Raw genomic sequence first — 14,064 nt, forward strand, 5'->3', positions numbered from 1 at the left:
AATAGAGTTCCTTGCATGATGTAATCAATTAATGCAGATAAGTTCTGGTAGCATTGATGGGAAATTGGGAATATTACTTGAAAGGAGTTAATTATGACATATATTAGCAATTCACATCAAAAAATAAAATTCAAAAATGATATAAAATATGAATGAAACATTTAACCAAATTTGATTGTTCCTCATCAACCAGATTTTTCCATTTAATTTTCTATTGGTTGGAACTTGGAAGAAAATACATTTTACCTTCCCTAACTCATCAGCACTGTTGCTAAGCGTGAATCATAAGATAAGGTTCCTCCAACCTTAAGATCGTAGGTTCGAACATAAAGAAAAAAAAACTCCCCTTCAATTTTAAGGTTGGGGATTCGAGTTACCAATGAAGCAAAAAGGTAAATCACTTGCAAACCAAAATATTTAATATAATGTATTGAGAATACTAGTGAAAGATTACAAAAATAACCAACAATCCAAGAATTCTTGAAAATATGTCAAGTCACTTGAAGATGGGAAGAGTTTACAAAGCAAAAAATATATCATAGTCATCTTAATGCCTAAATAAATAGTCACGAAAAAGAATGGAATGGTACAAAAGGCAACACATGAATACAGTATTTGCTATTGCAATCCTGTGATTAAGTTTTCTAAAGCCCATAAAATTCCAGCATTTCTTCTTCAACAGGGTGTGTTTTGCCAACTATGACTAAGCAATGCAATGGCGCCCCAAAGTCGACTGTTAGAAGTTGCTTCATTGAACCAGCAACCACCTTTTGGTCTTCACTCCCCAGCCGTGCAAAACCAACACAAATTGTATTTTCACCGTACACTGTAATTTTGAAAACGTGAAGCAAAATGAAACGTTAGTCACTGTAAATGTCAAACAACGTTCTTTATAACTATTAATGCCACAAAGCCGGGGCTAAAACAAAACCAGATGTCAATTATACGCAAGAGGTATGTCATGATTGTAAATAAGGCGTAGGTTAGAGGCATATCTAAACCATATCCATTATCATACTAGTTCGCTTCAGATTGAGCTCATAAAAGCAGGAAAATGACTTGCAACCTCTCTTAGTCATGTCTCGTGTCAAGGGAAATTATCATATGGATGTTGTACTGGCATGTTTGGCAAAAATTTACACAAGCAGTACGGATTCCTTTTTTCGCTAAAGAAGAGAGAATGCTTGAACTGTAAATGAGATTTATGTCAAATTAAGCACAAAGTCACAAGGACAGGTTTTCAAAATCTGTATTAAGTAAATCACATCTTGATCACACTGAATTATTGAAAACCTATGTTGCTCAGACTCTTCAAAAATATCGACAGGTGCATGTCAGATACTCTAAGAGTAGTGCTTTTGCGGAGGATCCGACACGGGTGCGACAACAATATTGGAGAGTCCGAGCAACATAGCTGAAAACGAAAACTTGGATAAACTAAGGTAATTAGATTATTAATAGTCACCCGCCCCACCCCCACCATTTTGTAAAGCAAAAGCATGAATTCGTGAACATACCAAATTCTCCACGGGCTTCTTCAACCTCTAAGAGCTGCTCGATTGCTGTGTTAACTGTCATAAATCTGGGAGGTTCATACTGCTTCTTTCCTCTGAGAATAAAATCAGGGTCACATACTACTTCAAGTAATTCGTCTAAGAATAAATGGAAACAACATTGATGTCTAACCTGCAAAGAGACTCGATGGTTGGTTCTTTTACTCGTATATCTGCAAATCAGAAGATGAAGATGCAATTAAATGAAGAAGACTGCACAAAAAGTAAGGCAATAAAAGATCGACCAAGTACTTCTGTAACCTCACAAGTCACCAGTAATACATAAACTTAACTAGAAACATCTAATTTCATGTCGTATATCCTTGTTAGCACTACAATGGTGTTTAATGGTTGAGAATGAATCCTCTGGAAACTAGTCCAGAAGTATGCACGGTGAAAATATTCCACTTAAAAGCAAAAGATGATAGACCGTCAACTGAAGTGTTTTGATTGGTAAAAGAGGCAAAACTGGCAACTGAAAATTTTTAGTCATATATATATGAAATATATATGATAACACATAACTCATGATGTAGCCAAATAACAATCACTAAGGGGATGGTATATCGGTTGAGGAAGTAACAAGAATGAGAGTCGTTAAGCTTTTTATCATCCTTGCGTCAAGCTATTTTCCACAGAACCTCTCCTACAGTATTATCACTGCAGTAACATAGGAGTAACAGAATGTTATGCCAACTATACATGTGCTAACCTTGACAGGCAAGATTATCCTGATAACACGTGCTACTGAACAGAATAGGCTTCTCAGTTGTTTAGTCACAGGTGACAGAAGTTGCCCCGGACACCACAAATATAAGAACAAATAAAGTAGTTAAATAGCCACTTACCTAACAAGCAGAGTGTGTGTAGTCCAAGCTTTCGGTTTTCTCTAATCTTCTCATAGAAACTATCCGGCCTCCAGGTCTCAGTGAAGAACGGTATGGACACTGTCTCTCCATAATGGTAGAGCTGTAAGCCACACACTCCAACAGCATTCATCACAGATGCATTGTGTATCACCTTTACATCCACACCCAACTTCTTCGCACGGACGACAATATCAGTGTGGGTTGTGGCTCTGTAGTGAATATTGACATATGATGGAGAGGAAAGGAAGTAGATAAGTGAAAGAACATCTATGTGTCAACATGAAAAGAACCATCTTTGTATTTTACTTCTTTATTAAATCCATAAACAAAACAAAACAGTTGAAGATATTCTCCTCCTAAGGAAGATTACCCAATTAAGCCTTTGCTAACATAAATCAACAAAGTTCATCATTTTCGAGAACTTCCACAAGTCATCCCTTTATAAGCGATAACATTTACGTGATTTCTCTTATAAGCGATTTCAACTGTCAATCAAAGTTCCAAATAGAAGGCATAACTAATATTGAAAGAGAAATGCATTAACATAGTTTTTAAACAATACAAAGGTCTTATTCCAAGAACTCCTCCTACCTTAGAAAAATAATTACTGATAATTTACTTGGTGCTTTGTAACAAAGTTCAATGATTTGCTGGCACATTATCGAAACTTAAAGAAGCAACCAATTATTGTTCCCAATTTTAGAGAATCTAGGTGAATGTTCACTTCAGAATAGGTACAATCATGCATACTATCTACTTCTTTGCCAAATTAACCACTACCAAGTGAAACAAGATTGAACAAAGCTACATGAACTGACCTAAGACTGGGGAGAGTAGGTGTACGCATACCTTATCCCTATCTTACGGAAGTAGAGAGACTGTATCCCAAAGAACCCCCCCGGCTCAAGTAATACAAATCAAAGAACATACAAAAGGAAAGAAATAAAACATGTATTGGAGGAAGCATCACATAGCATATAGAGAATGGACAAAGTAACAGCAACAAAGTCATGTGATAACCATAACACAAGACACAAAGGGGTAGGAACGTAAACAGCAAGACAAGAAACTACGCAAAAATTGCTAATTCTGCTGATACCAAAGGGGAAACAGATACAGGCGCCATACTACCCCAAACCTAACCCGCGAGACAACTCTCGCCTAACTACTAACCTTCTACCATAACCAAGATAAAAAATTGACACCAACTAAAAGTCAAATATCCAAAAGGGTCTTCATTGTCCAAATAAATAAGCATATCAAAAAAATGAAGAATACCCAAAAGGATCACCAACAACTAGAAAAGCCACGTCAGAAGCTTTAGCTTCATTAAGGATCTCATCAGCTTTCTCCTCTACCATTTCCCTATCTGCAAGTGTAATTGATCTTCCATAAAGATTTTCCTGAAAAAAAATCAAAACTTTATCATCAAAATCACTCTTTTTTTTTCACTAACTGAAAATAAAATTACAAGAAAAGACCGTAGCTTTTTTCTAACCAGATTGGAAAGACCATTTGGAGAAAGCCCAAAAGAGAGAAGTGAAGTGTAGGCTTCCATGTATACTTTGCTGCATTTTTTTACTGCTTCAAGACCTTTCAAAGTTATATCTTTATCATCACCCAATCCAAGACCTATTATATACAGCATGATTCTCCCTTCACTTCACTTCACTTCTAATCCAAAATATACTTCAAATTAGTGATGCTGATTTACAAGTTCCAGTACGAGATACAGTTCTTTTTTCCAGTTGGAACGAGGGAGACGATGAATTTAAACCCTAGTGAAAACTTGTAAATTGAAATATTTATACTTATTCGGCTATTTGTAGAATGCAGAACAAAAGTCGATATGTCCGAGTGGTTAAGGAGACAGACTTGAAATCTGTTGGGCTTCGCCCGCGCAGGTTCGAACCCTGCTGTCGACGGTTTTTTTTTTTTATCAATATAATATCGTGTCAATCCGTCAACTCATATTTACCTTCATTTTTACGTGTTGTAGCACATAACCTATAGCCTATCCTAGTTGGGTCTTTTTTTTAATAATATCGTGTCAATCCGTCAACTAACATTTACCTGTTATAGCAAATAACCTATCTTAGTTTCAAGATTATTAATCCTATCCAATGTAAAATTATACATATGTATAACCCAATGACCAATAGTTGTAAAACTTACTCACACTAAAGGTATCGGTATATATAACTTAAATTAAATTTGAGAAAAGGAAGAGAATTCATCTCCAATTTATTTTTATAATATGTTAACAAAAAGATTTTAAAAAAATGCAATACACACAAGTGCTCAGTTTCATTGCCTCAACTATAGTTCAAACACACTATATTTGGCTCTTTTACAACATCTAGCAATTGGACAAAGCTGGTATTGAAATCATGTATTGCTCAACTTGTTAAAGATTACATGTAAGAACAGAAGGTGAAAGGAATGTGTGAAAACTGAGAAAGGCAGAGAGAGGGGATGAATATAAATGAATTTCACACAATTTTGTGTCAATATATTCAGGTCAAAATGACAGGTCTTCTAGACAATAAACAAGTTGTGGCATCCATGCTGACTATTCTTCCATATCTAATCATCGTCCTTGAATTCCCTGTCGAGAAGAAGATGACACTCTCAGTATTTGTCTCTCCAAGACTGAATTCTAACTTCTCTTTATCATACAAAATATAAACAGAAGTCGCGATTCTATGTTTTCTTTTTTTGTGTGTGTAGTAAGAGGTGTAAAGAATGATAACTCACCTGCGATCAAGGTACCGAGGTTGAATGCCGCTTCCTTGACATGTTGTGCAAGTCAAACCACCAGCACCGTCACAATTGATGCACCGAGAGACTTCTGTCTCACCCCCTCCAAGCTCCACCGTCACACTGCCAGTACCCATGCAAAATCTGCATTTCTCTGCAATATAAGCCCTTCCCCTCATAAGTATTAGCTCTAAGTCAGTCTCAAAGAATGTTAGGTTTTAAGGATTAACTGGCTCTACAGTCTTTGATCAGACAATCTACTGACTACTTTTTGAATAATCGAACCTCAGTAAGATTGTATGGTTCAATAACTCAATTCTCCTCTTTTACTGGGTGATGTAGTGTCTATACATGCAATCTTAATTGATGGCACATGACACCGAAGATTCACTTTGATAGTTAAAGTGGAAACTGTCAAGATTATTCACCTAGCAAATTTTAGAAAAACAAAAACGTCAAATCATAAATCACCCTTCTCTTCGTCGCTCTCTTCGATGATCAAAAACACCACAGCAGATAGAACCACCTTAGGGCCAGGATTAGAACACTTCCCAATTACAAAGGCGGTATCTATGAGAAGGAGAGATTTAAGTCAAGCCAGGAGTAAATTGCAAGTTGAATAAAATTGTTGGATCAGAGCCATGGATTTTCTAGAAGCTCATTGGTAATTGGTAATTGATGTAAGTAGCTGCAACCAGAAATTCCTTAAAGGCACTAGAGACATGCTAAGGGATAGGCGTCGACCTACAATGACATCTTTGAAGTGCATACGAATTAAGTGATTAAAAAATAAATCCTAGATCCATACTATGAGCATTTTGGAAGGATTTCTAAGAAATGCACAATTTGCTCTATCCATCATGTCAGATATTTTGATCAACAAGTCATACATGTCAATTTTAAGTGATACAAAACTAGACCATTTTAATAAGTCAGCTTAAGATCCATGGAAGCAATTGACATGTGGGTTTAGTGTCTTTGCTCGGACTTTCGGAAGTTGATAAATGACGCATACAAGCAAAAACATCACTAATATAAGAGATGTGAATAGCTCAAACCATAGTCTAGTTTCTCTTGACTGGCAAGCAAATAACTAGATTCGTTGCAAATGAGCATAATTACTAAACGAAGAAAACAAGTGGTGCAAGTTATATCTTAAACTAGAATATAGGAAGGAACCATAAGAGTTATTTTCCTGAGACTTATAAGAAAGAATCGAGTGATCACAAGGATTGATGAATGTTCTTCATGGGCCAAAAACCATCAGAAAATGTACTACAGCATCTAAAACTGAAGCCAAGCACAAATCAAAACATGTACTTCATAGTTTTATCTTGAGGATATTGAAACTTTTGCCCTTATTCTACAATCTATATTCTCCCATATCTCACTGCAAACGGCAAATAAAACTTTACCTGGAAATCAGAAATACAACAACACAGGCTCTACTTTTGTTGTTGTTGAACCAATGTACGCACTCCTTCAACAACAAGAACTACTGGCTTCCAGTAAATATTTTCAAAAGAAACTAAACTTCTGGGGGTTCAAAGGCAAACAGGAAACTCTCACTTATTGCAATTGTCTCAAAATAGTTTAATTAAGCCGAAATACAATTCTGCGGCTCTTTGGGCAGCCATTCAGCTCAAATTTCTTAATTGAGTGCCATCCACCAATTATGTATTTTAAGTACACTTGTGGACATAACAATATACCTCTAGGCTCATTTGTACTTATCGGATCGAACATATAAAGAAACAACAGAATGGAAAGTCTAGTTTAAGAAATACTTACGAGCACCAGTGCCAGTGCAGGGGAAGCAGGGCTGAGTGTTCTCTCTTTTTGCCTACAAAATGTACATTCTTTAACTATGAAAACGGAGATATATATCGCAGGAATTGTCAAGCAATAAAATGACTAGGAAAACAGAGTTATATATCAAACATAGTTAATTTTAAAATATCAAATTACTCTTATATAATCCAGCTTAGAAAATTAGTCAAATGACTCTCGAGAAATGAAATGTAACAAATACTGTAGTTGTACCAAGCAACTGAGCTCTGCAGAACCCGTAAGTAGCATCCCGGATAATCAAGAAAGGTACAAAAAATTATTCAAAGAGCATATTTCATAAAATTAAATCTTAAAACTTACAGCATTATCAATTTGGGTCTCATAAAAAACTGGAATTCCAACTCCAATAGCAACACTGAGCACCCCAACTGTAATTGCTATCACCTGCCAAGTACATTACAAACCCCCCCAAAAATAAAAAAATAAAAAAACCCCATATGAGATCAACTGAAATTAAACAACAATCATGGAAGAAAAACACAAAAAGAGAACTTGAGAAAGAAAAGAACCGTGTTTTGATCAAGATCCACAGCTCTAATACATGGGTAAGAATTTCGCCTACGACGTGTTTGATGAAATTTCTGAGTGAAAAAAGAAGAAGAAAGAGTAGGAAGCTTAAGAGGTGAGCTGATAAATGGAGACTTAAAGCGGGAAAGTGAAGGTGCTGTTAACATTTCCTCCCTTTTCTTTCAATGTTTAGTTTAGCTATGGATTTTGCTATCATCAGAATCAGAAAAACAAGAAATTCTGAAACTGACACCAACTGTTGTTAGCTATCCATTGTTAAGCCTTTGGATTGTGTGGGGACACATTTCATATTTACCAGTCACTTCATTGTGTTTTTTTTTTAAAAAAAAATATATATATATATAATCTAAATGGTAACTCAAAAAAGAAATATTCGTGTTAAATTATCCCCTCTATCGTCATTTTGTGGAGGTTGTTTTTACGTTTGATGTAATAATTTTGTATAGTTCTTTTTATATATAGGTTATGTCTAAGCCTATACGCAACTTGATTACTCTATTCATTATCATATACTTAGTAAAGTTCAATATATGTGAAGTACTAAAATTGAATCTTAATCCTTCGTGATTTTAACCTACTTTACTAATGATAGGCGATTACCACACTTATATAAAAAATCTTCAACTTTCAGTGCGATTTTAACTCATCGAAACAATATTTGGGATGTAACTCTTGTGACTTATACATTTCTCAAATTATGTATTTGTTGGTACTGACGCTAATGTAACTAATTACGATTGATACGTATATGCTAATTATGTGCTTTGCACTGGCCACTTTTAACCATAGGCAGATCAGCGTTCTGCAAACATATCTACATATATTTCAAGAAAAATGAAAACCAAACTATATGTTAGAACTGTAAAATGTATGATATAATATATGAGCTAGAACTTGTAACACATCCCAAATGTGAATACATATAGTTTGCATCCAGTTACCGCCTTTCATACAGTAATGGTGATACATATAATACATGATTTTGTGAGTTGTGACACAAACTCAGATTGAACATTAGTTTATCTTTGTGATTTTACAGACGTGTAAAAACATGAAAGGGAATATACATTAATTGATTAAACCACATCTTGTAACTCAACTGACGAGTTCCTTAACCTCGTTGAGCTTCATACCTTTGCCACAAATTCTGATTGTATGGTTTCTCTGGCTCATATTCGTCTTCTCCCTGGAGATCATGTTGCACTACTTTGGTCCGCTAGTTTTTGAAGGGCCACATCTCTCCACCATAGCATCGTACAGTTGCTTCCCGTTCTATTTATGAAATTTCATCAGATTAAACCTCACATGTGAAGCAAAAGATACTCATTCTAAGTTTAAAAGCACTTACAAAAATCACTGGGAAAAAGTGTATTTGTCCCTCGGGTTTTGTCTGTTTCTCTTTAAAATAAACCAAAATCGGAAAGTTTGGCCACCATAGCTCCCAGTTCACAAATGAAGAATATCTGTTCACATCATTTGAATCAGCCATTTGGCAAAACTGACTTAGAGCAAGGATTGCCTTCTACTTACTTCCAGCGGTTCTTTCCACCCACGAAAACATTTTCACCTGACTCCTCGAGTTGCTCCCCAACTTTCACCTCCTGCAACGAAGTTAACATAGCAAGTAGAGAGAACAACTAATATGACAACGCAATGGTATATAAATTGTTTACATCAGATTTATACAAATAAGAATGTAACCACATGCTATACATACCAGAGCCTCATCATCAAAGACAAATCTCACTCTTGTTGTCTGCAAGGGAAAAACGATGTGAATCAATAAGCAATGCCAGCCTGATAGATGCTAAATGAATAACGAGATCACGGAACTTAAGATAATAAGCAGAATGAAAAGATGATCTGTTACTAGATCCGGTGCAATAGAAGAAGCTCCCCGTTATAACTTGGATGTCATGGGGTTCAACTCTTGACAGAAGATTCTGAGGTGATTTTCCTTCTTTTTTGGGTTATTGGTCATCCCATCAGCTTATGCACATCTCGAGAGAGACATCGAGCAGCCTCTTCAACTCAGAAGCACAGGTTTCCAAAAGAAATCCACCAATTTAGAGTTGTGATCTGACAAAAAGTGTAGTTGGGATTCGAACCTAGAATCTCTAAGTTGGCTTCTGAATTACTTTCTTAAGTTTCTTTAGGCAATGTAAGCAAAATTCTCTCCTACTTATCTTTTCTAGGTACAATTCATGCACCTCACTGAGGTAGGAAAAATTTAGTACATATCGGTGAATTCCTACCTCACAGTTTTTGTTTGCTAAAAGCCACAAACAGTAGACATGTAAACGTGCATCAAGTAAAGGAAAGCCTCAGTGCCTATGATTCACAAAGCACGGGTGCCTTGTAGATGACTGGACAACCTTTTAATGTTGCCATGAAGGATGAAACCGCTCAAAACAGAAGTAACAGAAACTTCATTCTAGTAAGACGATTACAGTTTTGCTCTCCATCTCATTTGTTAAAAAAAAAAAGAAAAGAAGAGGTACCTGGAATAACAGGAGTAATCCAAGAAGACCAATAGGAACTGCTGCTGGTAGATTTTCCACATAAAATAAACCACCAGATAACCCTGTTAATACAAAAATGTAAAAATTAGAACAAAGACACTAGAGAAAAATGAAATGGGGAAGGGACCGAGGGAAATTCTTCAACAAATAACAGCTTGTTTGGATGGTTGCACATATCGTTTCAGAATGTAGTATATTGTAATGTACTTTGTTGTATTGTTTTGATGAATATAATGTATATATTGTATTGTTTCCTATTGTTTCATAAGACCACCATGTACCAACAATTTGAACAATAAGCTTACAATATTATCAAAAGAAATAGAGTATGAGATAGAGTTATGATAGGGTTTAAAGTAATATGATTATTAAATACAAAATAAGGGCAAAATGAGAAAGAAAAAAGAAAGAAAGATGATAAGCCCACGTGATCACACCAATTAAGTTGTTGCATTATATGGAGTTTACATTATGGAGTTAATAATTCGATACAACAAAATTTAGCGTAGCTTAAGTAACATTACGATACAATACCACAGGTAACAACAATCCAAACAATGTGTTTAACTTCAACTATAAATTTTAAAATGTTGATTAATCAAAGATGAAGAGAATTGAAAGATGCACCTAGAAGGACAATAGGAATTCGGTAATCTGGGTCAGGAACAACAGTCTCCTTCTTTATCAGTTTCTTCCGCATCTGCCAAACCACGAACATCAGCCCAAATTCCCAGGAAACTACAATTAGATACAGTCAAACATCTCTATAACAATCGTCCAACATTTCCCTATAACAGCCTGGTTTTCTTTGAATCAACTTTCATACTATGTTATATTATATGCTCTTTATAAACTGCATTTCACTATCAGGGGCAGAGCACGGTGGGGTTGCTTCTTCACAAACCCTATATTTGTACTAGAAAATTAAGTATACCTCTAACAAAACTGATTGACAGCTCCATGACAAATTTTAGAACCCCAAACTTCTAATATTGGTTCTGCCTCACTATAGAGGCTTCTCTATATTAGCAATAAGATCATCTCAAATTCCAAAGGCAAAATTAGATCAAATGAAAAAACAGAAAATAGAGAAATATGAATTAACTAACCACTGAGGTGATAGTGAAATTGATTTTTTTGAAGTTTCTAGTGAAAAGACCATGACTATTAATCTCTTTGCCATAGAATGAGCTCTGTAATTTCCTCACAGCCACAGGCCCACCTACTACTTCTCTTTCTGCTTCTGATAAAATACAAAGCAAAAATTAGTTTACAATACAAGAAAATTTTAAGATAAGCTTAACAAAGACTAATTTTACAGAAATTCTGCTCAACTGTGTAGAGCAGTAGTGAAGCGGGAAGCAGAGAGAAGAGCGCTCTCCATTGCAGTTTCTCTGAAATTGAAAAGAGTGAGAGGCTGTAGATGATTTCCCTTAATTTTGTCATTTCCACGCTCTATCCGTTTCGCTCCATTGCAAGCCACTGATATGTCTAAAGCTCAAGGGTAAAAATGTCAACATACAAAAATACTTACAACGAGTTCAATGCGGGCTACGAAAACTGGGTGAAAAATAATTTTTAAAAGAGGAATTTTCGCATATAATCACTCAAAATTACGCTAATTATGATTCATAGTTAGAGTTTGTTAATTATGATTCATAACTACATGCTATAGAGAAGAGTTGCGAGCGAGACTGGGAGAGGCGAGCGAGAGAGGACAGAGGATAGAGAGTCGGAGTGGTGAATTGTATGTTAGATAATTGTATATTATACATATGTATTTGTATATTGTAGCGAGAGAGATTGGGAAAGGGAGGAGAGAGGCGAGCGAGATCGGAAGAGGGAGAAGAGAGGCGAGAGGCGAGTAAGAGATGATAAAAATTTGTACAATTTGCAGGTATGTTTGTGTAATTCATATATTTTTGTAAAATTGAGTAATATAAAGTTTAAAATTATACAAATATAATAAAACTTGAAATAATGGATTGATATAAACATAAACATATGAACTTTAAACTATTATACAATTACATTATACAAAATCAAAAATTACACGTTTATAAATTTTAAAAAGTTATACACAAAAAAAATGAAGGTATATGATGAAAAAACTGTAAAACCAAAGGAAATCAACGTCGTATACAAATATAAACAATCATATACAAATACAAATACAAATCAAAGAAAGAAAGTCAATCAACGTAATTTATGTATAATGTTAGTCGCAAGTGATAATTATAACAAACTATGTCTGTAACGAGTAATTAACTAGTATAAATTTGTTTAACCGCATAATTTTCTCTTTTAAAAATAATTAAAACGGAGTGAGCAACCTACTGGCTTACTGGGTATGCATCGTTTGATATTAATAATGAGTTCTTGTCTAGTGTCCGATACTTATATTAAAACGCGACCCTAGAACCTTCTAAACGTGTCTGCCTTTCTTTGTACTCGTTGAACTTTCTTAAATAATAACACTCGCACCCAGGCCTTTGTCGCTGGAGCAATAGCAATAGGCCCAGCTCCACCATGGGTTTTATGTTTTGATGTGCCATTACTTTTAGATTTGTAGGCTATAACTATCGAGCAGAGTAATTACGTTAATATAATAAAAAATTAAATGTACATTTTATTTTATTTATACATATGACTGAAAATTCACAATGCACCAAAATGATAGGACAATGGGGACGGAATAGTTGTTCGTAAAAGCAAGACAAGAATAAAAAAGATGATTTCTTCGTCTTAACTATAATTTTAATTTTTTAATATAAAAAGATTTTATTGGTGAACATATCTATCTTAAAGTATGATCTTGTAAAGTATACATCTAAATTAGATAAAAAATTTATAAATATCGAATATCTAACAAAAACGATAAAAGTAAAATAAAAATGGATCAAGAGTGTGAGGGTGACAGGCCAACAAAGTGCCTATCATTGCAAAGCATGTGATGGTGTGACCATCCCTTTTATGATCTTCATATTAGTAAGGTCTTTAAATAAAGGTAAGGAAGAAGCTTTTTGAACAATTCGCTACGCAAGTGACGATAAATTTTTGAAGAGTGTGAGTAATATATATTATTCAAATTTATACATATAATTCTGATTAACTTTTCGAAATTACTCTACGTGAATTTTTATAGTAATATTATTCGTATTCTTTTTTCTTAAAATAATTTTTTTTTTAAATAAGACTATTTTGTATACGTTTTTTATTACATCTTTAAAGTTCTCAACTAAAATTTCATTCTACATAATTAAAAATAATAATTGTACATGAAATCACATGATTGTAGAATGCCATATATAGCCGTTGTGTGAGTCTGACCACATATAAAAGTTGTTCAATGAACCCCAAATGTCGAGGGACACCTTTTTCAACCATACAATAATATAATATTATATATTGTCTAGTAAAATTATTTCTATTTATAACGTTATTTAAAATATTTATTTAAAATATTTAATTTAGAAGACACGTTATTATAGGTTTTGAAACAAACCTAAATTTATCACATTAGACTATTAAAATTGTTGGGAATTAAACACACAACACACACAAATAATCTAGAGAAAAGAGAAACGGAACACAAACGGGACACACAAGAATTTAACGTGGTTCGGTTTCCCTACTCCACGACTGTAACAGGAGGATTTTTATTTGACTTGTGCTGCTCTTTGAAATTACAAATACAAGGATCATATTTATAGGAAAACCAAATGGTTAACCTAGGGTTTCAGTAATGGGTCGGGCCGGCTCACAAGCCTCCACAAAGCCCAACAATCTCCCACTTGGAGGCTTGAAGAATTTCAACTGTCATCCACTTAGAACACTTGTATGTCTAGTAATCTTTTTCAACTCTCTCCTGCTACAGCGGCCTTCTCATCAGTCAACTGAAAGGCCCGTTGAAGCTCCCCGAAGCTTCAACACATCAGTCACGGCTGTAGCTTGCGAACGGCGGCGGCACACTCGTCCTTG

General features: G+C 34.8%; 3 protein-coding genes and 1 non-coding gene across 4 annotated transcripts; 1 reads left to right on the plus strand and 3 right to left on the minus strand.

The window, feature by feature from the left end:
• Nucleotides 1–459: 459 nt before the first annotated feature.
• Nucleotides 460–4,215, minus strand: LOC107015939 (probable diphthine methyl ester synthase). The gene is made up of 6 exons (XM_015216391.2): nt 3,921–4,215; nt 3,701–3,825; nt 2,402–2,631; nt 1,687–1,726; nt 1,518–1,609; nt 460–826 (listed from the first exon to the last, which is right to left on the minus strand). Exons 1-6 carry the CDS (start codon nt 4,068–4,070, stop codon nt 645–647), a joined length of 819 nt encoding a protein of 272 aa, XP_015071877.1. The 5' UTR covers nt 4,071–4,215; the 3' UTR covers nt 460–644.
• Nucleotides 4,216–4,265: 50 nt separating this feature from the next.
• TRNAS-UGA lies at nt 4,266–4,347 on the plus strand. Its single transcript has one exon. It is a non-coding gene; the product is annotated as a tRNA-Ser (tRNA).
• A 355-nt stretch (nt 4,348–4,702) lies between these two features.
• LOC107018195 (protein SPA, chloroplastic) lies at nt 4,703–7,857 on the minus strand. Its single transcript, XM_015218613.2, has 5 exons — nt 7,543–7,857; nt 7,334–7,417; nt 6,974–7,025; nt 5,180–5,336; nt 4,703–5,030 (listed from the first exon to the last, which is right to left on the minus strand). Exons 1-5 carry the CDS (start codon nt 7,705–7,707, stop codon nt 5,009–5,011), a joined length of 480 nt encoding a protein of 159 aa, XP_015074099.1. The 5' UTR covers nt 7,708–7,857; the 3' UTR covers nt 4,703–5,008.
• Nucleotides 7,858–8,412: 555 nt separating this feature from the next.
• LOC107018246 lies at nt 8,413–11,579 on the minus strand. Its single transcript, XM_015218672.2, has 8 exons — nt 11,419–11,579; nt 11,193–11,326; nt 10,711–10,783; nt 10,063–10,145; nt 9,279–9,317; nt 9,092–9,162; nt 8,910–9,024; nt 8,413–8,833 (listed from the first exon to the last, which is right to left on the minus strand). The coding sequence occupies exons 1-8, from the start codon at nt 11,465–11,467 to the stop codon at nt 8,765–8,767; spliced, it is 633 nt and encodes a 210-aa protein (XP_015074158.1). The 5' UTR covers nt 11,468–11,579; the 3' UTR covers nt 8,413–8,764.
• Nucleotides 11,580–14,064: the final 2,485 nt, after the last annotated feature.

Source organism: Solanum pennellii, chromosome 4 (assembly GCF_001406875.1).
Source record: "Solanum pennellii chromosome 4, SPENNV200".
In the NCBI taxonomy this organism is placed as follows: domain Eukaryota; kingdom Viridiplantae; phylum Streptophyta; class Magnoliopsida; order Solanales; family Solanaceae; genus Solanum; species Solanum pennellii.